The 24,979-nt window shown below is 39.4% G+C and overlaps 2 protein-coding genes across 3 annotated transcripts; one reads left to right on the top strand and one right to left on the bottom strand.

Annotated features, from left to right (window-relative positions):
- Positions 1–959: 959 nt before the first annotated feature.
- On the bottom strand, positions 960–18,802 carry LOC138958615 (protein HID1-like). Of its 2 annotated transcripts, XM_070329821.1 has the most exons (22): positions 18,694–18,802; positions 17,472–17,685; positions 17,128–17,237; positions 16,793–16,837; positions 16,487–16,540; positions 15,802–15,970; positions 15,425–15,482; positions 14,977–15,199; positions 14,604–14,660; positions 14,175–14,315; positions 13,349–13,439; positions 12,894–13,045; positions 12,457–12,535; positions 12,210–12,271; positions 11,614–11,716; positions 11,031–11,255; positions 10,424–10,477; positions 8,622–8,833; positions 7,427–7,597; positions 6,901–6,992; positions 6,397–6,555; positions 960–4,345 (listed from the first exon to the last, which is right to left on the bottom strand). In XM_070329821.1, exons 1-22 carry the CDS (start codon positions 18,757–18,759, stop codon positions 4,282–4,284), a joined length of 2,601 nt encoding a protein of 866 aa, XP_070185922.1. In that variant the 5' UTR covers positions 18,760–18,802; the 3' UTR covers positions 960–4,281. The 2 variants fall into 2 exon arrangements, with proteins under 2 accessions (XP_070185922.1, XP_070185923.1); XM_070329822.1 differs by lacking the exon at positions 10,424–10,477.
- A 58-nt stretch (positions 18,803–18,860) lies between these two features.
- Positions 18,861–22,465, top strand: LOC138958609 (dual adapter for phosphotyrosine and 3-phosphotyrosine and 3-phosphoinositide-like). Its single transcript, XM_070329812.1, has 2 exons — positions 18,861–19,312; positions 21,533–22,465. The coding sequence occupies exons 1-2, from the start codon at positions 19,001–19,003 to the stop codon at positions 21,956–21,958; spliced, it is 738 nt and encodes a 245-aa protein (XP_070185913.1). The 5' UTR covers positions 18,861–19,000; the 3' UTR covers positions 21,959–22,465.
- Positions 22,466–24,979: the final 2,514 nt, after the last annotated feature.

The following is a 24,979-nucleotide window of genomic DNA, read 5'->3' as shown; positions in this document are numbered from 1 at the left end:
AATATATCAGATCAGATGTATATAGCTCAGAAGTTGTCCTGCAAGGACAAAACAGATACGTGAATATTTTGCAGATTGACTGTGATTACGAAGACCTGCAACACGAAATTAAAGATCATGACGAGCGAAGATTTCCAGGAATGTGTCGGATATTGCAATAAAGCTGAAGTCTAAATGTAAGGAATGAAAAAAACGAAGATTGTGGAATCTTGAATGTTAACATGTATACGGATCCATATGCATCCATCCCAACCATCAGCTGTACAGAACATGTACAATCCTCTCAAAATGACTTGAAATAACCCAGCACCCAGCTATACTTTCAAAATCTGCTAAATAGAGCAGATGTGCAACTTTTCCCAAGTGAGAAAAAGGAATGGACATGAAAATAAAAGCAACCGTAAATGAATCGCACATCGCAAGAATACTGAGAATAGGATAGAGAAGAAGAGAAGGGAACCAAAGCCTGAGTTATTTCTATAAATGGATATGATGAATTTTTTCTTTATTTGGTGTTTAACATCATCTTCAACCGTTCAAGGTTATATCGCGAAGGGGGGAGATGGGATCGAGCCACTTGTTAATTGTTTCTTGTTCACAAAAGCACTAATCAAAAATTTGCTCCAGGGGCTTGCAACGTAGTACAATATATGACCTTACTGGGAGAGTGCAAGTTTCCAGTACAAAGGACTTAACAATTCTTACATACTGCTTGACTAAAATCTTTACAAACATTGACTATTTTCTATACAAGAAACACTTAACAAGGGTAAGAGGAGAAACAGAATCTGTTAGTCGCCCTAACCCGCGGGGAGTATATGATGAATAAAAAGTCCCAAAATATTGCACAAAGGTGGCTACTATAGGTGCATGACTTGCAGGGTATGAAAGACTTGTAAAATAATCTACACTGACAACAAAAAATCAAAGGAAAAAATCACAGCCAACAGGAGACAACACAATACATAAAATTATTATTCACAACACTTTCACAAAACTTGTGTCAGAACACCCACATGTTTCTGCAAACCAATACTCCCACGTTAGTGTACTTCCAGACTACTTTCAACTCTCCCACATTTCCAAGCCTCACTGACTACAACCACTCGTAAACCATTTTAAAAGAGACAAGTTAAGAAAAGACGAAATAAAAACAAACCAGGATATGCAGAATCACAACTGAAAATGATTCACAAAGATTAAAACGTCAACAAAAAGAAAACTGTGTTTGCCTGGCAGTCTCTTCCCACAAAATCACCCCACACCGCTGTCACAAAACGACAACAACAAAAAGTGTCCAACATGGCAGGCAATGTGACCAATTATGAATCCTCCTGTGCAGAGGCATAAAATCATGTTACATAAGCACAGAAATAAATTGTTCAAATCCTGATAAAAACTCAAAAACACAAATAATTCTCATGTCATGGGCTGACAATATAAATGAATGAATGAACTCATTTAGAATCAGAGAAATTAATAAATATATAGTATTCAAATGAATACAGTTGACAATATCAGAACTCAAATATACACAGATTAAAACAGAATGGTGTCATGTACAATTTTCTTTCACGGTAAATGCTGGTCAAGATCTCAAAGCCATCCGAGTAAAACGTTGCATGTACATGTACCAAGAGTCAATAGCATTTAATGTGCTATTCACACCAAATTATCCCTTGCAAACTTGGTGCTTTACCAAAAATATAATAGAGGCAGTGTAATTTAATTTTCCCTACTGCTGATAATAAACAGACATCAATACTTCTTGGAACCCATTACAGTTGATCTGAATGAAAATTATTCGAATACCGAGTTGATTTTAATTATAAATTCTGCTATTCTTTCAACCAATACGAGAGTGATATATCTGAGAACAAGAAATATATGATTGTTATCGCACACAGGTTCATCATTTCAAAACATCAAATGTGATACATGTATATGCAAGCTTTGTTTTAATGTTATTGTTTCAACTCAACAGATTAAACTGATGTCAAGTATTTAAGCAAATTAACAATGATAGAAGAAAGCAATCACAAAACAACAAAAAGTGAAAATGCTTCTCTTTAAGAAAAGGAAAATACATGTAATCAAGGCATGTGAAACATTCTAGCTTATAATGCCCTGTCACTTTAAATTAGTTTTGTTGTGCAATTCAGCATATCAATAACCAATATTAAACTCTTTAAATTACCCATAGAACTTTGTGTCTATCTGTAAGAATCAGAACAGCATATATTACCTATTCTTTTGTAAACATTATAGAACAGTGATATCTGTGTTACACTGACTCATACTGTGTACAAGCATCAGTGCAAGTGCTGGTTTGAATAGTCTAAGTCAGTGCTTTTAGCTACAAATATAATCTTTCTGTGTAAGCACATAAGCTGATCATTCAGAAGGTTTGTTAAATCTTTTAGCCAGATCTCACAACAACCCAAAAAGTTACAGCACCATGACACTGAAATTTCATTCTCGATTTCAAAATCACTCGGTCATATCAGGACGTCAGATAATTTAAAAGGGGGCTAACAACTAATCACTTTGACAAGCAAGTAGCATGCCATACACTGTTTGAAGAATGGTACCCTTGATTTAAAACTTCAACTAGATTCTACATCTTTGAACACAATTGTTTTGCCAAGTCTCCCTTCGTACATTCTTGATTTGTTCATCCATAACTCCATACACTGTTACAGTAATTTTGCAGAACACATCAAACTGATTTCTAAAACAATTTTAACACTGTACAGTAAAGTCATAACAAGAAGGGCAAAGCCCATACGACTCACATGCTTGACCTTGACCTTTACATGACCTTGAACTTCAGGGTCAAGGTCAAATAACTAAACCTAGCAATGACATCATACACTAAGAACTGCTTTACACATTTTTCCTACCAAAACACATGTAACCTTGACCCAAGGTCAAGGTCATCCAAGGTCATGCAACACAAAGCTGTTAATTCAAGACATAGGAATTACAATGGTGCTTATTGGCTCTTTCTACCATGAGATATGGTCACTTTTAGTGGTTCACTACCTTATTTTGGTCACATTTCATAAGGGTCAAAGTGACCTTGACCTTGATCATATGTGACCAAATGTGTCTCATGATGAAAGCATAACATGTGCCCCACATAATTTTTAAGTTTGAAACAGTTATCTTCCATAGTTCAGGGTCAAGGTCACTTCAAAATATGTATACAATCCAACTTTGAAGAGCTCCTGTGACCTTGACCTTGAAGCAAGGTAAACCAAACTGGTATCAAAAGATGGGGCTTACTTTGCCCTATATATCATACATAGGTGAGGTATTGAATCTCAAAAACTTCAGAGAAAATGGGAAAAATGGGAAAAATAGCTGTTTTTTAGACAACATTTACGGCCCCTGCGACCTTGACCTAGAAGCAAGGTCAAGATGCTATGTATGTTTTTTGGGGCCTTGTCATCATACACCATCTTGCCAAATTTGGTACTGATAGACTGAATAGTGTCCAAGAAATATCCAACGTTAAAGTTTTCCGGACGGACGTCCGGACGGACGGACGGACGGACGGACGACTCGGGTGAGTACATAGACTCACTTTTGCTTCGCATGTGAGTCAAAAAGCCTTAATTCCTGGTAACTTGCATGATCAGCCCTTTAAACAGTATCACAATTCACAATCTTATCCTAACTTCAAGTGCTGCCTAAAATAATCCCTTCGTTTCAGAGAATGGATTTCTTCAGGCGGAATAGTCCTGGTTTGACTCATAATACTGTCTGCTGATAAAACTGGTTTTCACCAAAACACTAGCAGAATCTTTGTTAAAACTTCACATGAAAGTGCTGAAGTCTCACAAAGCATTCACATTTTAGGTGTTTGAATTAAATGTCTCTTTTTTGTAACTAGAACAAAGAAACAACTCTGCTATCAGATTGTGATGTCTCCAACCAATGTCAAATTTCTTTCAACGTCAAAAGTATTTTACATGATTCACTGCAAGTTAGTTTTAAATCTAAGTATTTGCAACAACAACTGTCGATTTCATTGCAAAAGAAAAAGAATGTTATCAGTCACTATTTACAAAAATATCCCTTCAAGCAGTGACGGCTCTCCACAGACTCCACTATGTTATACTCCTTACCAGCATGATAAAATGCATGACTGTGACAGGTTTTAATCAACAGTACACTGACACTAACAACAGCAAAATGGAATGATAATATCCAGGTCTGTCTGACTGTTTCAAGATCCATTCGCCTCTTGGTCTGGCTTTGTCGTGGTTTGTTCGTCTACACTCGCTGAATTTCAAACAGTTTGACGTTTGTGTCGTACCAGATCGGGGGATCCACATTCCTGGAAACAATCATGGTACTGTCAGGATTCAAATAAGCATATAACTCAAGACAATTTCACTCTATCACTTGGGGCATACAAAATGGTTAAGCTCAAACCTCTGCTTTCAATTACACTGTGTAGAAATGCTTTCTTTCAGTCTGACTTCCACAAACCTTCAAACAAACAAAATCTTACAAAATGGACAGTACTTTGGTACATCATCCTGCAGGACAGATGCATTGCTACCACAGTTTACGCTAGGCAAAGGAAGATTAGGGATCCGTGGGGCAAAGAGTTTATTCTGAAACTAATTACTGATGACCATACAATACGGTACACACAACTATTTTGTCAACAAGAAGAGCAAACGCTCGATCGAGTCACTTTCGCAGTTCTGAATATTATATGAGGCATCAGATGGACAGGAAGAAATTGCTATTCACAACACAATACAGATGTAAATAATTTGATGTAAAGAATAATCCTATAAAGTTTGAATCAAATCCGATGAATAGTTTCAGAGATATGATATTTCAATTTTTTTCCTTCAAGACATACCTGTGACCTTGAAAAAGGTCAAAGGTCACCAAAGCAGACGTCAAAGTGTAGAGGTCACTGGGAGTCACGTTCACATAAAATTTGAGCCCGGTCACTTTTATAGTTTCCGAGAAAAGCCCAACGTTAAGTTGTGTGTTGCCGAACAGAAAAGGCTAGTTATCTCCCTTGTTTTTCTGATAACGTTCGTAAAAGGCTACAGATGTAAATACTTTGATGTAAAGAATAATCCTACAAAGTTTCAATCACATCCGATGAACTTTGTCAAAGATATAAAATGTCTAATTTTTCCTTTGACGCTGACCTGTGACCTTGAAAAAGGTCAAAGGTCAACGAAACCATCGTTAAAGTGTAGAGGTCATTGGAGGTCACGACTAAACAAAATATGAGCCCGATCGCTTTGATAGTTTCCGAGAAAAGTCCAACGTTAAGGTGGTGTCTACGGCCGGCCGGCCGGACAGACTAACACTGACCGATTACATAGAGTCACTTTTTCTCAAGTGACTCAATAAAAACACTAAGACTTAAAATTTGCACAACCTTCTTCAATAGACGATGTTAGGAAATAACTCAGGTTTGTATGGGTTGTGAAGGAGTGAATACTCTTGCTTTAATTGAGGCAAAACTTTCCCAAGTGACATTCAATCAATCAATCAATCAATCAATATGAGGCTTATATCGCGCGTATTCCGTGGGTACAGTTCTAAGCGCAGGGATTTATTTTTTATTTTTATTTTTATTTTTTATGCAATTTATATCGCGCACATATTTAAGGCGCAGGGATTTATTTATGCCGTGTGAGATGGAATTTTTTTACACAATACATCACGCATTCACATCGGCCAGCAGATCGCAGCCATTTCGGCGCATATCCTACTTTTCACGGCCTATTATTCCAAGTCACACGGGTATTTTGGTGGACATTTTTATCTACGCCTACACAATTTTGCCAGGAAAGACCCTTTTGTCAATCGTGGGATCTTTAACGTGCACACCCCAATGTAGTGTACATGAAGGGACCTCGGTTTTTCGTCTCATTCGAAAGACTAGCACTTGAACCCACCACCTAGGTTAGGAAAGGGGGGAGAAAATTGCTAACGCCCTGACCCAGGGTCGAACTCGCAACCTCTCGCTTCCGAGCGCAAGTGCGTTACCACTCGGCCACCCAGTCCACAGACATTAAAGGCCAGTCACTAGCAAGGGGTGTGTCTGAAATACGTGGACAACGAGAACGTCTGGAAAGTTTGCCTCAATAAAGCAAGAGTATTCACTAGCGATGGTGTGTGTCTCCACACATGGACAAGGAGCTCGTGGGAAAGTTGGCCTCAATAAGAGTATTCACTAGCGATGGTGTGTGTCTCCACACATGGACAAGGAGCTCGTGGGAAAGTTGGCCTCAATAAGAGTATTCACTCTTTGACAACCCATACAAACCCGACAGAGTTGTTTACGAAATGTGTCTATTTCAACCCTTGATATTTGCAAACACTGACAATGACAAGAGGGTAACCAACCTGAGGTAGATGACGCCCCAGAGGTAGGTCCTGAACCACATGGTGGTGCCGCTGTTGGCCTGGTACTTGCGGATGAGGATGGGGTGGGGGACGGGCAGAAGTCCCACAAGGGTGCCGTGCTGCAGGAACTTGAGGATCTCCGTCTCGTCAGTCAGACCCCTGACACGCACAAGCAAACATTCGAACTTGGATAAACTGAGGTGCAAGTGTGTGTAAACCTAGTTTTGAGTTTGTGTTATGGCATGTGAATTAACTGCTACATGTATTCACTAAACATGAAAAAAAGAAGGCAACTCCAAGCAGGAAATGATTCTTGTTTTTGTAGCTGCTTTGAGAATTACTTAAATTCTGCTTGTTTCAAGCCAAGTCAATTACACAAGGGCACATGGTTTTTTTTAAAAGATTATAAATGCCACAATCTTTCTCCATTTTTTTGTTTACAAAGTTAACAGTGTAACTTACAAAAATAGTAATTGAAACACAAAAAAAACAAGTCAAACTCACTTATCAATGCAGATCTTCTCCACCTGTGGCACCAATACCTGTAGCATGCGCATGATTGTCTGCAGCGGCAGTTTCTGCTTCCAAGACTGAACCTGTGGACAAAGAACAGCATTCTTGGTGAAAGGTTGTTCACAGCTTGTCAGAATCTTTATGGACCTCAGGAACTGATAATTTACACTCATATGAAGATGACTACTCGGAGTGTGCAAAACATTGCCATATTCCAAACGAAATCCAGATCATAGGTCTAGATACTGCATATCTAAAACAAAATCCAGATCGTGGTTATACCCATCAAAATGTATAACAGATAGTGGAAACCTCTTCAATGACACACAAATCTCATACATTCTCCATAAAATACAAATAAAGGTAATATCATGGTATCAATGAAGTTGTTTATTATGTAATTGGTACATTAGACATGAACCTCCTTAAAATATCTTCAGCATTGAAGTCACTTCTATCATCGTCACAGATTCATTTTGAATCCAATGTAAGCCAGGCTGATGCATTTCCAACTCACCCACTCAGGCGTGGCCACCCATGCCCCAGGTTGACTGGTAGTCGACCCGGCACGCCTCACTGGTTTGCGACCAGATATGCTACTGGCAGGGCTACTGAGGGAAGTAGGGGTTGTAGGGGAGGTGGGAGTAGTAGGGGTGGTGGGAGAGTTTGGGGGATAGGATGATGCAGGCTGTAAAAAAAAAAAAAAAACCTTTTCAAAAACATTACAGGTAACATGACACAGCTTTGAACATAATAAACAGAGTTAGAGCTCACAAACAAAGAATGGCTTAAGCACATTAACATCCACAATTATGAGCACATAATCTGGAAAGATATAAGATTACACAGGTGACAAATTGTCTGCATGTACATATACTAGATCTTTTCAGGGCAACAAGGCAGTAGTGCTTAACAGGGAGAGAGAGAGAGAGAGTGTTCATGAGCATGCAAGAAAGAGAGAGGTAGACAGACAGACAGAGACAGACAGACACAGACAGACACATTCTCTCATAAAAACAGCTGACAGAAAACAGCCACAGACTTAGAGATGGGAAGAGTAAGACAAGAGTCAGGGGCAGAGGAAACGACGCAGCTCAGGCTCAACAATTCTAGACCAGAAATGTTTTTCACAATTCTTCTTCTGCGTTCGTGGGCTGAAACTCCCACGTACACTCGTGGTTCTTGCACGAGTGGAATTTTACGTGTATGACCGTTTTTTTACCCCGCCATTTAGGCAGCCATACGCCGTTTTCGGAGGACTCAATTATTCATGCAGCCTGTCTTCCTTACACCATTCTTTGTACGGCACAACATCTTTTCCTTTCCTACCACTCTTTTCAGTCCTCCCTTTCCTCCCAATTCTGCCATTTCTTTCACGTCTACAGTGGAACCTCCTTTTTAATACCACCCCAACCCCCCCCCACACACACACACACACACACACACACAATGAAAGAAGACCTTGCATTTTTATTTTGTGTGTTCATAACTCTTGTAAATGTACCTCCACTTTAAGACCCTGTCCTTTTTCAGACCTGTTGTTCTCAGATTTTGTTAGGTTTTAAAAGATATTGATATTATAAGATCGTAAAATAAAGCATCTCCGTTTGTAAGCCCTAATATCTCATTGAAAAAAAGCTGATTAAAAAAAAAAAAAAAAAAGTCTTAAAAGGTCCTCCTCTCCTTCCCCTTCTCCCACACAATCTTCTCACCAAGCTTTCAATCTTCTCCAGGGTTGGTCTCTGTGTAGATTCTGCATCGCCACCACCAGCCTCTGCCCCCTGAGCTGACTCTGTGGTCATGGGGTCCTGGATTTCGCTGACCGGCTGAATGCTGTGGGTGCCTGTTGACTCGGCGATCTCCTTCAGCGTCGGCTGTCGGTGACCCTCGTCTGGGGCTGACTTCTCTGTCATCTTGTCAAGACCTTAGAGTGAAAAAAAAGATTCATTTTGCATCAGAGTATTGTTATGATTCACTGGGTAGTCTTTTTCTTCTGGTCAATAGACAATGTTCGGAATTAACTCTGTCAAGTTTAGAGGGAATACTCATGCTATACTTGAAGCAAACTTTCCCACATGTCATTATAGGCCAGTCACTGGCGAGAGGTGTGTCTGAAATACATGGACAACGAACATGTGTGGAAAGTTTGCCTCGCTAAAAGCAAGAGTATTCACTCTTTCACAACCCATACAAACCTGACAGAGTTATTTCCAGAGTTCATCTATCAACCTAGAGTGTAAACTGGAATAGTGAGATTTTATGCCATGAAGTTTCAGGCCACTGCAGTGTGGTAAATAATAAACTGACTTCTCTGTTTCCTTGATCAGACTTTAGTACAGAAGTAAGTATTCATGGCTGGACTTTAGTTTTTTAACTCCAGAAATAATCTTGACAATGTCTCCAGTATAATGCTGAAAAGGACAAGAAATGTTAAAAAGCAAAATAAAATGTAATCATATTAACAGGGTATCTACATCAAAGCTTTAAAGAGAAAAGAAATCATCTTTGATACATGAATGGTAATGTGCTAAAATATAAATAAATAAAATTCACATACTGCAAACACATACATGGAGTACACCAAGTTGTACAGATGAAAGATTCAATATATTTTCTAGCAGCACTTGTTATTGTCATTTCAATGACAGGTCTCATATCCATAATGCAAACCCTGTGAGTAGCTAGGAAGCGTTAGCAAGAATTTGTGCAAGATTTTTATAAATAAAAAATAAACCATAAAATAATCTTATAATATACAAAATGAGAAAGATATCCTCAAAGAAGTACAATTACTTCTTAAGTATTCATCACATATGTTAAATTACTGATACCAAGCAGTCCCTGCTGATTTTCACTAGCACAAACTTTTGGTCATGGAAAAAAACACCTTTTTTATCCAAAACAAAATGCAATTAAAGCTCTTAAATCAGCCACAACTTGTACCAATCATAGGTAAGTTGACAAACCAGTCAATGGCATTTAATTCTCTAAAGTAATCGTAACAACCTGGAACAAAAAATAACAACAACAAGTCTTGAGAGGAAAGCTGTTGTTTGTTTGATGCATTCAGCAGTGACCTGTGACTTATAACACTAAACAGAGACACACCTGAAATACCACTGTGCAATTTGAAGAAAAAGGGAAAAAAATTAGAGCTACAAAATTAGAGCTAAAATATCAAGAGCAGCAGAAAGAGTTCTAGTACACTAGAAGGGGTGTGTTAACAGCAACAGAAAAAGTGAAAGCTGTAAAGGGAAAAAAAAGCTTCAATCAGCTCAGTTGGATTGCATCATTTTTGTTTCATGTCTAAATCAACTCAAGAATACTTTGCATGTTACATATTTCACTGCACTGTTAGTACATGTATCATTATCATTGTTTTAGCGCTGCAAGAAAATCTTTAGTTCAAGTGCTTACAGTAACAGGATAGCAATAGGAACCCACTCAGAGATTAATCAGAAGGAAACGGCTGCCTATGATAGAGTGAAGGAACAAGAGAGCATGTGATTAATACCAGTTTTGATCAGAGGAGGAGGATGAGCTTCAACTGGTGGGCGAATTAGCGTCTCTGAAAGAAAGTTTCAATCCATCACCACAAGATCTGCTGAGTCAGAAAAAACAAAGAAAAGACATGATCTGGAACAGAAATGGTGCCAGCTAATCCATACAGTGTGTTCCACAGACATAAACATCAGACACAAATATTAAAACTCAACATTCACGTACAACCTGCAAACAACCCAAAGTAAGAAAGGTAAATGAAATAAACCAGCAAAGATGCAAAAAAGACAAAAATTATTTAAATAAAATTATGTGCACGAACATCCACGACTAATTCATTCTGAGACAATAGCAAGCAATGTTTTGACCTCACAGAACTGCACACCAGCGAGTCAAAAGTTAAGCTAAAACTGGAAAAAGCAAATAACATGAAGTAAAACAAGTTACATTAAGTAAAAAATATTTAAATAAAACTGTAATAACAAAAAATTAAAAACGCAAACTCATCACCATCAACACATCACACTCACAAAAATGCACAACATTCATCACAACATGCCTCTAACTTGACAGCTCATTCCTGTCGCATTTTCCAGTCAAATTCATGGTCAGAAACTTACGAGGTGTGGCAGCCAGAGAAACTTTTAAGGTTCCTGGTTCTGCTTCAGCGGCCGGAACAGCGCCCTCCATGGTCTGAGGTTCTCGAGAGTCCAGTGGTGGGGGAACAAACTTTTTGCCCCGTTTGGTCAGTGCACGTGCGATGGCTGAATGGTCGACAGGCAGGTTGGCTAGTTGGTGGAACACATTACGCTTTCGGATGATGGTGTACACAAGGTTGGAGTTGCCTGAAAAAGCAAACAAAAAGGAAATATTAAGATGAGATTACTGTCCAAAAATACTAGTAACAAAGTAAAAGTAGAAATAAGTAAAAATGAGATCACTGAACTGAAACATTAGTGAACATAAAAACAACCCCTGTGAACAATGATATTATTCATAAAAAGACAATATCAACACCTTCATGATCAAAAACAGACCAATCAAAGAAGTTCCTCATACATTTTAAAACTCAGCATCAAAGTAACTCTTCAAATCATATGTAAACATTTCACATCTACCTTCTCCAAGCTCAATTTTATCTCCCGACAACCCTTCTCCTAAAAAGGATAAACTGTGCAAATAAAATCAGAACATATGGCTCACCATCAAACTGGTATTGAATGATGTTGTTGAAGACCTCCAGGAGGAAGAAGACCAGGTGGTGATTGGTGGGGCTGGCAAACAGGAACCAAGGAGTGCTGAACGCCTGAGAGACACACACGACCCAAGGACTTTGCTAGGATTAATTTTCTTTGGCAAATTTGCCAAAATGGCCATAAAAGTTACCGCACTTTTTTTTTTTAAAGTTTAGGGCAGTCCTTAGCATCACTTTTTCTCTACCATGGAAAAAATGTGGCAGCTCTGCCAAAATGATGTCAAAGTTTCAAGCAGTCTGTAGCGTCACCTTTCCATCACCACATAAAAAGTCTGGTAGCTCTGCCAAAATGACAGCAAAGTTTTGGGCAATTTCAACAAATGTTACAATTTTACAAAATAATGTGATCAAATAGTTAGCCTATCAAAGGCTAAAAAAAACCAACAACAACATAAAACAGAATAAACAAGACGAGAAGATATTCATACGACTCACCTTCGTCATACGTAATATGAATCGCAAACAAATACTACACATGCAAACACTACTGATTATGCAGGTGAGTCCGAAATACAAAACACAGGTAAGAAAAATAAACACTGACCTCCAGCAGATGAAGCAGCTTGGTACTGGCCACCATGGACATGGTTTTCAGGTAAGGGGACACTGAAATAAAACACCACACTTCAATCACTCAGAGCTATAACTTTGAGATTTAAACGTTGATACACACCAGTACACAATGATCAGATAGCAAATAAGAACAAGCCACCTATAAATATGTTCATGCTGACTGTTGGTTAAAAACTATTTAATGCTACTTATGTTGTCAATCAAAAAGAGTGACTAACCATTGACAATGATGGTGAGCAGACAGTCAAACAGTGGCTGAAGTCTCTGGTGCCCTGTGGTGATGATCTTGTGGAACACCTGCCCAAACACCCCACACAAACAATATTCAGTTCAGTTCTTTGTCAGGAGGATGCAAATCAGATGCAGCAGTTATTAAAACGGGTAAGATTACTTTTGTGAAAAGAATAAGACCGTAATTAAACATTTTATGAGTTAAATATGTGTACCTATATAAATCACAAGTGTCCTGGACAGAAAAACTGGGCCAAAACATGCAGTTATATTGTGCACTGTGTTTAATGACAAATAAGGCCTTTCAACTGTTATGAGTTAAATATGTGTACCCATATACACCACAAGTGTCCTGGACAGAAAAACTGGGCCCAAACATGCAGTTAGATTGTGTACTGTGTCTATTGATAAATGTAGGCCTTACGATGATGAGAAAATCAGCATGTGTGCCAGTGAAGACAGGTATGTCCATGGGCACACGGACGCTGTATGGCTTGTTCAGACGCACACCAAAGTTGCGCTCTCCGCTCAGCAGCAGCAGGATGAACACACCGATGTGCATCAGGCCAACACGTGCTGAAAACAAAATCCATCTTTAAGAACGCTCACACCTATCTCTCCATATCAATCAGACTACAAATACACAAATCAGATCTTCAAGGTTGTACCTCCAACCTACAAACAAAAAGATGGCTTTGTCGGCAATTCTGCTCTCCTCCTGTATATTATAATTATAAAAAATATTCCAAGAGAAGTATAGAACATCTGATAAAATCACCTGGAAATAACCTGGGGTTTATAAAAAAAAACCACAATTCGGGTTTGAAAGGATGCAAATCAGATCTATACAAAACAAAAGCTAGGTCCATTGAGACTTACACTGGTCAGCCCTGGCATCGTTCAGGTTGTACAGAATGGGAACCAGTATGTCCAGAACATCACTGCTCTTCAGCACAAAGAACATGAATTTCTGAAACAAACATGAAAGTCAAGTTGAATGGGTGAAGGAAAGTGTTGCCTGAAGCTACTTTCAAGAACAGCATATGTTCTGACAAGTATACTCCACTCCATTAATATCTGAGTACAGATACAGCCAGCATTGGGGTCTGCTTATAAATGCCTTTGCAAGAATACAGACAAAATTGTGTATGCATTCCAACAAACTTTTTAAGCATAAATATGGGAATACGTGTTGGTGCTTTTGCACAGGGCTCCCCAAACTGTGTGTCCTTGCATCCTAAACGCCCTGGAAGCTGCAACACTGTACTAGAAATTCTTGGAGGTGGTCCCGTGATGCACTTAACTTTAAAGGGGGGGTCCCGGGACACACTACATTTGTGTTATCATGCTTACTGTCGGTACTAATGTCATGGTCTGCTAGTTTCCATACAAAATAGACAAGAACATACACTTGGCTGTATTTTGAAGATGAAGAAATGTCTTGCGGGATCTCTCTACCTACCCAAATTTCAAATTTATGGAATAAATCAAAACTGATATGGCCAATTATGAAATAACACTGTTGTGATGGTTTCACAGAACTGCCACAAATCCTCCCGGTTTGGGGACCCTCTAACAATTATAATTGAGGGTCCCTGTACCCTCTAGGTAGAACGGCGGTGGGGAGCTCTATTGCACATGTGTAGCTGAAGCAACTGTGTCATATTTCAATGCATCAGAAAGCAAAACAAGCGATATCACCCACCTTGTTGATGTCACACATCTTCCAGAAGAGCACCAAGAGCTCCTGGTAAAACTGGATGCGTTTGCTTGAACCAGGCAGGTAGGTCTGTGCCAAAGGGTTGTTCAGCAGGCGTGTAATACCTTTTAGGAGGAAGGCAAAGTCCTGAAAAACAACCCACACACAATACATATCATCTGGTACACAGGTACAACATCTCAAAAACAGTCAAGTGCTAAAGGAAAGAACTGAGCAATATACATGTGATCCAAAAACAAATAGACTGCCAACGTTCCAAAATTCAGAATCAAAAACACACACTCACACGCACATACACAAACAAACATACAGCTTAAACGCAACCCCAAACAAAACAACGTCTAATATTCTAATATTGACAATATGAAAAAGAGGGTGAAGAAACTGAACAACAGTTAAACTGCAATCACTTACTTCCTCTCTGTGTATCCTGGACAAGTAGTTCAAGAACAAGTTGTCAGATCCGCCAGCCTGCAAAAAGCATTTGAATCATGAATTTAGATTCACCTGAAAGACAGAACCATGTCAAGGCATACCAGATCACACTGTTCTGCAGTCTTAATGCACATCATTTCCGCAATTCTTCCCCTAAAGACAGTCCCCAAAAGTGCACTCTTGTTAACTTCAACAGTATTCACACTTTTACGTCTACATGTTCTCATTAACCAAACATGGCACAAAGTTTCAGCAACAAGGCCTCAAATATTCTCCATCACAGCACATATAACTGTATCTACCCATGCTCCTCTTTACTATCTGTTCAATGACAAGAAAGCTGACCACTCACGTCACTGCCCTGGTCCATAGCAGTCCCTCCACTGGTACCATCAACAGTGACGGCAGCAGCACTTTGGTCATTCTCCATGGTGACACACAGAACTTGCAGAGCCACCTCCACAAGAGGCTCACGGTGGTCAGAAAACATGAGGTGGTTGTAGGGCACGCCATAACCAACAGGGTCATATGAACACAGGCAGTTCAGCAGAGACGTGAACAGAGGCAGGGCATGTCTGCAACAGGCGAGAAAATGCATTAGTACTATGCCCTTAGCTGCTGGAACACTTCGAGAAATTGTGTTCTTTACACAGGACACAGTTATATGTTTTATGACCAGCTGCCTTTAACTCAACAAGTGACTGATGATTTGAAGACATGTCTGTTCACACACACACACACACTGAAAGAAGGTCAAGAATATACTTTGCACACTGCCCACATGCATGAATATTACAGACCTATTCTCTGTTGATGTGAAGTACTGTATCCACTGGTTTGGAGCATTATGAGCATCCGCTGCAGACAAAATCATAATAAAAATGTTATAGACTGCAAATACCACCCCCCTCCCCACACACACAAAAGAAATCCTACCTTTACAATCAATTCACATGGAACATCTAAAATAATTGAACAGTACATGAGATAGAAACAACAGCAACATTCTCAACTTTCCAACAAAAGAAAACCTCTGAAAGATATATATTTATATGCTTCAACCTATCTTTTTCATTTTCCCTTTTCAATGAAACTAATTCCACACAAATATTAGGTTCAGTTAAAGCCTTTCCTTTAACTTCACTTACATTTCATACCTTAAAAGAAAACAACTCACCAACAGGGGGGAGATACATGGTTTCAGAGAAGCAGGTGAGGCAGAGTTTGAGCAGTTCAGTACGATTCTGGTCATGAGTGGCATTCTGTGGTGGAGAGTGGGCAAATCCAACGCCAGACTCCCAGATGTACTCGCAACTGTCTATGGTGCTGATATCTTCTGGGTTGTCCTGGAAATAATGGAAACTTCTCAAGAAGGTCTGTCTGCTTTCTTACAACATTCTTATTGGCCCATCTGACCAAAAAATATCTTACATAAAGTATCTTACACTGTACTGAAATAACTGTAAGCAGGTATATCAACTGATTAGCACAAACACTTTGGAGTGGCTTAGATGTTCTAGTGAATCTGACACAATCTGTGCCTATAACCTCAATACATGTCAACCCTCTGACTCTGTCCTTACCTGAAATGCACAATTATTGCTAGAGCAGTTTATGCTTCACTTTTAGAGTTCAAAAAGCATATTATTAACCACATGAAGAATACTTTCAAACCTATTATATATATAAATGTATTAATTGATACTATTCATAATAAATCACACTTGTTTCACAGCCTTATCTTTACATTTAGCTTATATATATTCACTTATTGTTTTGTTTGTTTTCATTGTTCGACCTGCATTTCTGTTTTCTACATCCACAAATCTGATATTTTCTTGTATAAAAATTACACAACTTACAGGGCCCGATTTCCTTGCTGATGACACCGAGAAGTCAGGGCAGAAGAGCAAATCCTGTAACATCAAATGGCAACATTAGCTGAAATGGGTAACACTTCCGAAAGCCATTTGCTCACAAGTTAATCTTCCCATATTGTCATGTAATCGAGACTGGTAATCATTGTTATGTCAGCATTAGCACTTTCTTTTTCATACAAACTTGATTATAAAATGAAAATTTGTCAAATGTATGACTCATCTGTGCACAGTTATGGAATCTATTGGAATTAAAGGTCTCAAAGACACATACAGCAACCAAATACTTACACACACAGCATTTATCAGTGACTGGGCCAGTGGAGGACTTTCATTCTGAAAGAGAAAAATCAGAGGTCAGCATCATTAGGTGAAGATAAAAAGCATCAAAATTTAATTTCTGTTAAAAAACTAGAAATACAGATAACAAATAAACGTAATTTAGAGTGGACCGGATCCCAGACAATGAACATACACTGAACAAAATTATTTGCATTTCATCTGAAACATCACAAACCTAAACAGTACCGCATCCTGTTTTGATGCACATTATAATTGCCACCGCTGACAGCCTCAAAATAAGGTGATGAAAATTATGAACTTCTTGATGTAAATGGTAAACAAACCTCTCCTTCTTCAGACTGCCCAGGCAAAGTGGACCAGAAAAACCCTCTCCAGTCCGGGTCCTCAAATATATATGGCAGAATTCGGCTCAGTAGACGCACGCAGTTCAGGACTGAAACAACCAATGTAACAATAAACAAAAAAGACAGAAAAATTAAAACCAAAAAGTTCCTCAGATAAAGAGTTCAAATCCAAACCATGATTGACTGTTACATGTATATTTAATTTAATATTCACACACAAAACACACACATAACAAACAATACAACACGTCCGTATTTAGATAGAAAGAACAGGAGGACATAGAACACACACAAAAGTTATGTGGAAGATTTTAAAACTGCACCTGTTTGTTGCTCAGTCTGTGATGGGCAGCCACTCTCTGCGGCGAGCACAAGCTTCTCAACAGCTTTGTAACAGAGAGTGGCCAAATTTGATGGTGACTCTTCTCGTAACGCTCTGATCTCAGCTGCAGGTATAAGGGTGAACACATCCTGAACACATGTGACGCTTTCCGACCAAAACTGTTCCCAAAATGCCTCATCATTTGCCTCAATTGGCTGGAAAACAAACAAAAATACAAAATAAGCTTGTGTGGATCTTTTTTGAAAACACATGACATTGTCTGACCAAAACTTGTTCCCAGAAACTCATACTCATAGTTTGCCTCAACTGGTTGAAAAGGCAACTAGCTGACAAATGAATACAAACATTGGTTTATAAGCCTAAAAATAACTGTCTGTGTTACTAGAGTGTGCGGCTATATATGGCTTGGTTACATTTCAAAGAACAGGACATGCTCAATTAACATTCGAGCAAGTGTAACAATTCATTCTACCAAATTCTATATATGGTATACTTCCTCAACCCTCTGTCTTAAGCCCTGCCACTGGTTTGTGCGTGTGTGTGTGTGTGTGTGTGTGTGTGTGTGTGTGTGTGTGTGTGTGTGTGTATGAGTGTGTGTGTGTGACTGTGAGTCAGTCAGTGTAAACGGTAAAGAAAGGGAGATGCAGTGTAAGAGCTTGCTTCACGTGATCATTAGACCTGTGGTCGCAGGGCTTTCCAACTAATTTACAAGTCTGACAAGGAGTCATTTGTACAATGTTTTTGTTATATTTCACACATCCATCTTCACTCACTAACTTGCTACTGTTTAACAATCAATTGATTGAATCAATCTGTTGAATCCTGCGAGTAAAGATATAGATCCATGTAAGAAAACATCTTAGACGGAACCCTACACAGTATTTCTGCATGTCATGCTGAATACCAAAAGTTTCAGCAACAAGCAAAGATTAACACCAGGTATTTCCATCAGCAAGCAAAGTAGTCACCAATAAAAAGTGTATTTCAGATAAAATATTTGCTTTTTCTCTCTCAGTTGCATTGCCCATGACATGCATCTGTCGGTCATTCACTAACTGCTGGATCTAATTAGATGCAGTAACTGAATTGCTCTATCATAGTGATAGTCTATGAAGAAATGTGTCAACAAATGAACTGCACTAGCTGAACTGCCTTTTCTTTCTCGCTTGGTACAATCTTAAAATCAACAGCACATTATTCACCTGTGTTTTTGTCGTCAGCTGTATCACAGCTTTTCTGAAATTGAGTTTTGTGTCAGTATTTCCCATTTTTGTGTCTTTCACTTGGCCAAGCAGTCGAGCTTCCACAACAGGAAGTACGTCAAACATATATTTGAGGGGGGAGCACTCTTGGGATGCGTAGCAGATGACAGTCCCCGAGTCGCTTCAGGAAATGCCGCGGTGAATCACGCAGGACAGTCGATCACTTGACAGCGTTGAGTGTGTGTACAACGGCATTGTTTGACTGCCGGGAGGCACCAACGAGAGAGAAGAGTCACAGAAAGCGGTCATGTCGCAGCAGAGCGGTGACATCGAGTCTTTAGATTGGTTTCATCCAAATCTTACACGCCACACAGCAGAAAGTATCCTGCTTCAAAATGGCCAAGACGGAACTTACCTGTTGCGCCCAAGTTCAAAGGGAGGAGGGGAGTACGCGTTGTCAGTGAAGTTTGACAACTCAGTAAAACATTTCAACATCGTGTGGACGGGGGCTAACATCACGTTTGGCCACGGCACGTTTAGGAGCATTGGTGACTTCGTGGAGCACTTCAAAAACAAACCCCTGATTGGCACTGAATCCAGTCAACTTGTGTTGTTGAAGGTACATTGTTTTTGATGCTGCAACATGTGCTTCTTTCCTTAATCCCTGTGTGCTTGCTTTAAATGTAGCCTTTTTCTTGTCATCTTGATTAAGATTAATCATGATTATTTAATAGACATTGATATATATAAATATATACAGATGTGATTTTAAGAAATACTGAAAGCATACGTACCATTGTTTTTGTTCTGCTTTCAAAGTACTAAACAAATACCGAAAAAATATGGTATCAAAGGAGAAATACTGTAATAAAAGCAGCCCAAACACTTTTTTACTGTCATAAGGCAACAAAAAAAAAGTCTGTTTACGGTATCCCAACCGACCCTATTTTTTCGCGCGACCCTAGACTTTTTTTTGGCATTTTGGAAAGAAAAAAAAATAAAGAAAAAAAATTAAAAAAAGAAAAAAAGTCTTTGTTTTTTGGCAAAATAACTTAAAAATATGTTTTTTTGGAGAAAAAAATAAAAATAAAAAAATTAAAAAAATCCCGACCTACCGACCCTATTTTTTTTGCCTATGTTACCGTAAATAGACTTTTTTTTTGTGCCTAAGTTATTCTTGTCAGACAGTCGATCAGTGTTCTCTTAAGGCCAAAAAAAAAAATGGTCTGTTTAGGGTAACCCGACCGACCCTATCGATTTGGCGCCGACCCAAAAACTTTTTTTTGATTTAAAAAAAAAAAAGAAAAAAAAGAGGTAAAAATGCTAAAAAGAGACATTTGGCGTTTCTTTCTCTCCCTTTCTCTCTGTTTTATTTATACGTTAGTTTTGAAACATGTATTCATCAAATATAAGAAGTGAATGTTCAGCCAACATAGCATTTACAACAACAAAAAAAAACAAAAAAACAAAAAAAACCCTACCTACCTACCGACCCTACTTTTTTTGGTCATGTTACCCTAAACAGACAATTTTTTTTTTTTGGCCTAAATTACATTCTTAAAAAGTTGTGAGGTTGAGTTTTCATATATATATTCTATCTATATATATATACGACTTGTGTCTGTCTGTCTGTTCGCGATGCACGGCCAAAGTTCTCGGTGGATCTTTTTCAAATTTGGACACCGTATTCAGCTACACCCCGGACACAACCTCATCGATGAGATATTTCAACACGTGCTCTCAGCGCGCAGCGCTGTGCGCGCTGAACCGATTTTTTTTTTTTTCGGGATCCACTACCAGTAACTCTTCCTTATCTTCTCCAGTGTTTTCAGCCGCGATTATCTCCCTTCCTCCATGTGGCATCAATCCATATTCCCGTTACTACGTTAGTATTTTTAGAAGGTCACTGCACGTTACTATTTTTAGAAGGTCTCCAGTGTTTTGCGCGTTTATCTCCTTTCCTTCGTGCGCCGGCTTCACCCGGCAAAGCCGGGTCCCAGGCGCAGCCTGGTATTCGGCTCTACTTCTTCCCGGCGAAGCCGGTACCCGGCGAAGCCGGTAATCATCTAGTTCTCAGATATATCTTATGGCTATGTTAGTACGTAAGCGATGGGCACTTGTCAAGGAAAACTGGTCATCATGCAGTGGTTGTGAGCAATTGATGATTGGAGAGTAATTACTACTAATAGGGAAATTGTGAAAGACTGCAAAGAAAAATTAAGTTGCTGCTGTGCACAGCTTGGAGAAAAGCTGATCTTCATAATGACGGAGTCTGGAATGACATTTTAGTCTGTAGAGTAAAATAGTTTGAGTAACATGGGGGTTCTGAAAAGTTACTTAGCCTAGAAGCTGCTTTTAATTACCCTCGTCCCCCTCCCCCCCTTTTTGCTTCTTTGTGTTCATAACCAACCCCCTGTGAATTTAACCTCCTTTTAAGACTCTCTTAAAAGAAAAAAAGAGAGAGAGAGAGCTGATGTGTCCTTCGCTGGGGGTATGCAGTGCCTTGGCATTGCACTTCTACTTAATTTAAACTGTACCTTAGTTGAGACATGTATATTTATATAAATGTGCAGGTTCACCAGTGTATCTTCAATAATCACAATAATTGCTTACATCCATTATCAACAGTGTATCTGAGCTTGACTCCGTGGCATCTAGAGTGTCACTTCATCTGTTTATGTGTATGTGTGTTGGAGAGAGAGAGAGAGAGAGAGTTTCAAAATGGGTAACATGCAGCCTTGTCTTGCTGAAAGTTGGAGCGTTAGTGCGAGTGCACAGGTGTGCTTGCCTGTCAAGTCTGTGTTTTCACTCTTATTTAATTCCATTTTCTGGCATGCAGGTTCCATACCCCAGGGATGTTCAGGAACCTGACATGTACGAGTCAGTGACGGTGCATGCTGAATTCAGCACGGCAGAAGATAAAAGTGACGACATCAATTTCTCACTCAACACAAAAGAAGGCTTCCTCACGAAGCTGGGGCAATACTTCAAGACATGGAAAACACGCTGGTTTGTCCTTCGCAGGAATGAGCTCAGGTACTACAAAGAAAAGGGCAGTAAGAATCCAATTCGGGTTCTGGATTTAAATGAGTGCAGTGAGTGTTCTGAGGAGAATGAGATGCACACAGACAGAACGAATGTGTTCAAACTGGTGTTCAGGTGGAGAACATTCTATGTGTACGCCACCACCCGTCAGGACATGATAGAGTGGATTAAAAGAATCAACTGGTGCCTTGAAGAAAACCAGCGTCAACGCCGTCGATGATTATTATATATAATGTACATTGATCGCCCTGAAGAAGCCTCCTGTGGGGGCGAAAATTTGGCGTTAAATATCTTTCATAGTCATTGAGGAGATTGTTTTAAAATATTTACAGTACGTCATTCTAAGGCCTGTTTTAAAATATTTACAGTACGTCATTCTAAGGCCTTTTTGGGAGAACTTACTCAAGCAAGCTTGGACTCTTGATTAACTGAGGTTTCATCTAGCATGGTGCATGTTTAACTTTACAGCTTTGTCTTGACCCGTTTGGTGCAATTTAGATTTAGTCTAGGGAGGTGAAACAGGTATCAGTTTTTGCTGATGCAGGCTGAGGCATTTGCAATAGTTTCAGGCTACCAAGTGGTGTAAGATTAAGGTTTTCATGCACTCTAGAATGATGATAACAATAAGGATCCCTATGAAGATTTGTAAGCAAATGCTACTTTCCTACAGTGAAGGGGAGGTTGAAACTGACTGGCCTAGTCAGTTTTGATCGGGGGGGGGGGGGGGGGTAATTCTGGGCTAGTCTATTTTGACCGGGCATTCTAAATGTTTGTGTGAAATAGTTTTACAATTGTTCTAGTTGAAAAGTGTGCTGCAAAGTGCAAGGAGTGCATGCACTCTACTATATATTTTTTCGTATATTCCTGGCACAGTCAGGAGGACATTCTGTTTTTCAAGTACTCGCATAAGGGGAAGAAAAAAAGTTACCTTCATACCTACGCAAATTTTTTAACAGGTTGTTTGAACCATCCCTCTATTTGTTTTTTGGCATTGTGAATATTAATCAGTTTGATGTTACACACATCACTTAATTCTCATCACATTGGAAGTTGCACAGAAGTTACTGGGTATGTGTTAGACAGCTGCATCACTCTGTGCTATTGTAGAGTGTGAAACGTCAGATCAATGCAGATACTGTACTGCAAAAATATGTTACAACTATCTAGCCTCATTATTGACTTCAACAATTGACGGACACACCAGCTCAAGAGAAGATCTTCGGCACCCTGCGGAGTCTTCGCTGTACTGCAAACTTCATCAGAAGTTCCGCAGTCCCTGTCTGAGCGATCGAGAAGAAGAAGAAGACTTCAAATTAATGGAAGCAGAAAATGCAGAACATTAGGGTTAGATCAGTGTACACCAGGTTTTTTTTATTAAGGCTTGTTCCTTCTTTTGATAGTGTTACAAATTCGGTACAAAGAGCTTATGTTTAACGCTGACATTGATTTTTTTAAATAATTTTTCTTGCCAATTGCTTTTTCATTGTAAAAATCTGAGGTGTTTTTCTTTTAGGAACACAACTTATATGAACCAGGGATGTCGTTAGGCGCCGGACATCGGACATAGACCGATTAAGAGGCTCAAATGTCCGATTCACATAGCCGCATGGCGGTCAGATGTCCTATTGTTTTGAGCTGAGCGCTGGCATTGTACGATAAGAACTCAATTCCTTCGGACAGCGCGATATTCGTTAATGTTCCTTTCAAGATACACATTTTCAAAAAGCGACCAAGCACTCTCGCGTACAGGTGCACTGAAGTTGTGCAGTGCAGATCTTGCGTTTGGGTGACACCCGTCTACAGCATCCTGAACTCAGGTCAAAATGAGTTCGGCTCATTCTCTCCCTGACAGGATGCCTTGAGTTTCCTGGCAAGGAAACCGATATTTTTACATATTTAGAGCTTTTTGTAATGTATTATTGATACAAGCAGATTCGCGATCGTCGATAATGATTTTTCATGGTGTTTTGTCATTTTTAAATTACAAAGGAATTGATATGTAAAACAGTTTCAAGCAAGCTATTTTTTGCGGCTGTATTTACTGTTCAAACAACTCTAAATATGGCAAAAGTGTCAAGTGATAATCAACCGTTTGATTTCCCCGCTCACTGGAGCAGACGATTTTTTCTGTAACCAGTTGACAGTGATGAAACCATATATTAATAATAATAATAATGCAAACTTTTATAGCGCTATTCTAGAAAAATGTCTACTCTTAGCGCTTTACAATACATACATCGACCAAGCATACTATACACGCACAGGCAAAGAAACCGACCAAACATAACCAACAAACTATACATGCACAGGCAAAGAAAACGACCAAACATACAATACACGCACAGGCAAAGATAACGACCAAACATAAACAAACATACTATGACCAATCATAACCAACATACTATACGCGCGCAGGCAAAGAGAACAATCAGCACATGTAATAATTACTGACAACTAATGATGCAGGCATACAATGACAATCCAATACACAGCCTAGGCACAAGAACCACATAAGGCTACTGTATAAAAACGTGTCAACAATACTATTTACACACACACAAACAGTGCTGACACAAAGCGCAGAAAATATATATACACGTTATTTTAGGCACTAGGTAGGGGGTGAGGTGGGGCGGGATGGGGTGGGTGGGGAGATGCTGGAGGGAAAATCACTTGCGCTGAAAGAGGTGTGTTTTGAGATTTGTCTTGAATGTAGTGAGAGAATCTGTGTGTCTGAGAGGCAGAGGTAATCTATTCCAGGTCACAGGGGCTTGATAGGCGAAGGACCTCTCGCCACATGTCTTTGTTTGCACTGTGGGGAGTCGGAAGAGTCGAGTGTCGGCGGCGGAGCGAAGCTGACGAGAGGGGGTGTAGAGATTGAGGAGTTCTGAGAAGTATTCTGGGGCAGAACCAGAAACGACGGCAAAAGAAAGAGAGGAGAGTTTGTATTCGATCCTTTTAGTGATAGGCAGCCAGTGTAGAGAGTGAAGAAGGGGTGTGGCGTGTTCATACTTGGAAGATTTGAAGACCAGGCGGGCAGCGTTATTTTGGATCCTTTGAAGTCTATCTAAAAGGTACTTAGGGAGACCGGCCAGAAGAGAATTGCAATAATCTATCTTTGAGAGGACTAAAGAACATTATTACAGTCTCCTTCTGGCAGCAGTCCCAAAATTTCGACTTGTTTTGACCTTAGAACGATGTCTTTATCATAACTGTGAAGAACAGAACGGAGATCACTGTC

The sequence above is a fragment of the Littorina saxatilis genome, linkage group LG2, assembly GCF_037325665.1.
Source record: "Littorina saxatilis isolate snail1 linkage group LG2, US_GU_Lsax_2.0, whole genome shotgun sequence".
Classification (NCBI taxonomy): domain Eukaryota; kingdom Metazoa; phylum Mollusca; class Gastropoda; order Littorinimorpha; family Littorinidae; genus Littorina; species Littorina saxatilis.
This window is presented reverse-complemented; position numbering and strand designations above follow the sequence as displayed.

Excerpts from the sequence above, each read along its gene's own strand:
- LOC138958615 (XM_070329821.1), bottom strand. The coding sequence starts at position 18,759 with ATGGGAAATACTGACACAAAACTCAATTTCAGAAAAGCTGTGATACAG. Across the intron at positions 12,272-12,456 it reads GCTCACCATCATTGTCAATG|TGTCCCCTTACCTGAAAACC; the intron begins GTTAGTCACTCT and ends GTTTTATTTCAG. Across the intron at positions 8,834-10,423 it reads TCCTCCTCTGATCAAAACTG|GTCTTGACAAGATGACAGAG; the intron begins GTATTAATCACA and ends TTTCACTCTAAG.
- LOC138958609 (XM_070329812.1), top strand. The coding sequence starts at position 19,001 with ATGTCGCAGCAGAGCGGTGACATCGAGTCTTTAGATTGGTTTCATCCA. Across the intron at positions 19,313-21,532 it reads GTCAACTTGTGTTGTTGAAG|GTTCCATACCCCAGGGATGT; the intron begins GTACATTGTTTT and ends TCTGGCATGCAG.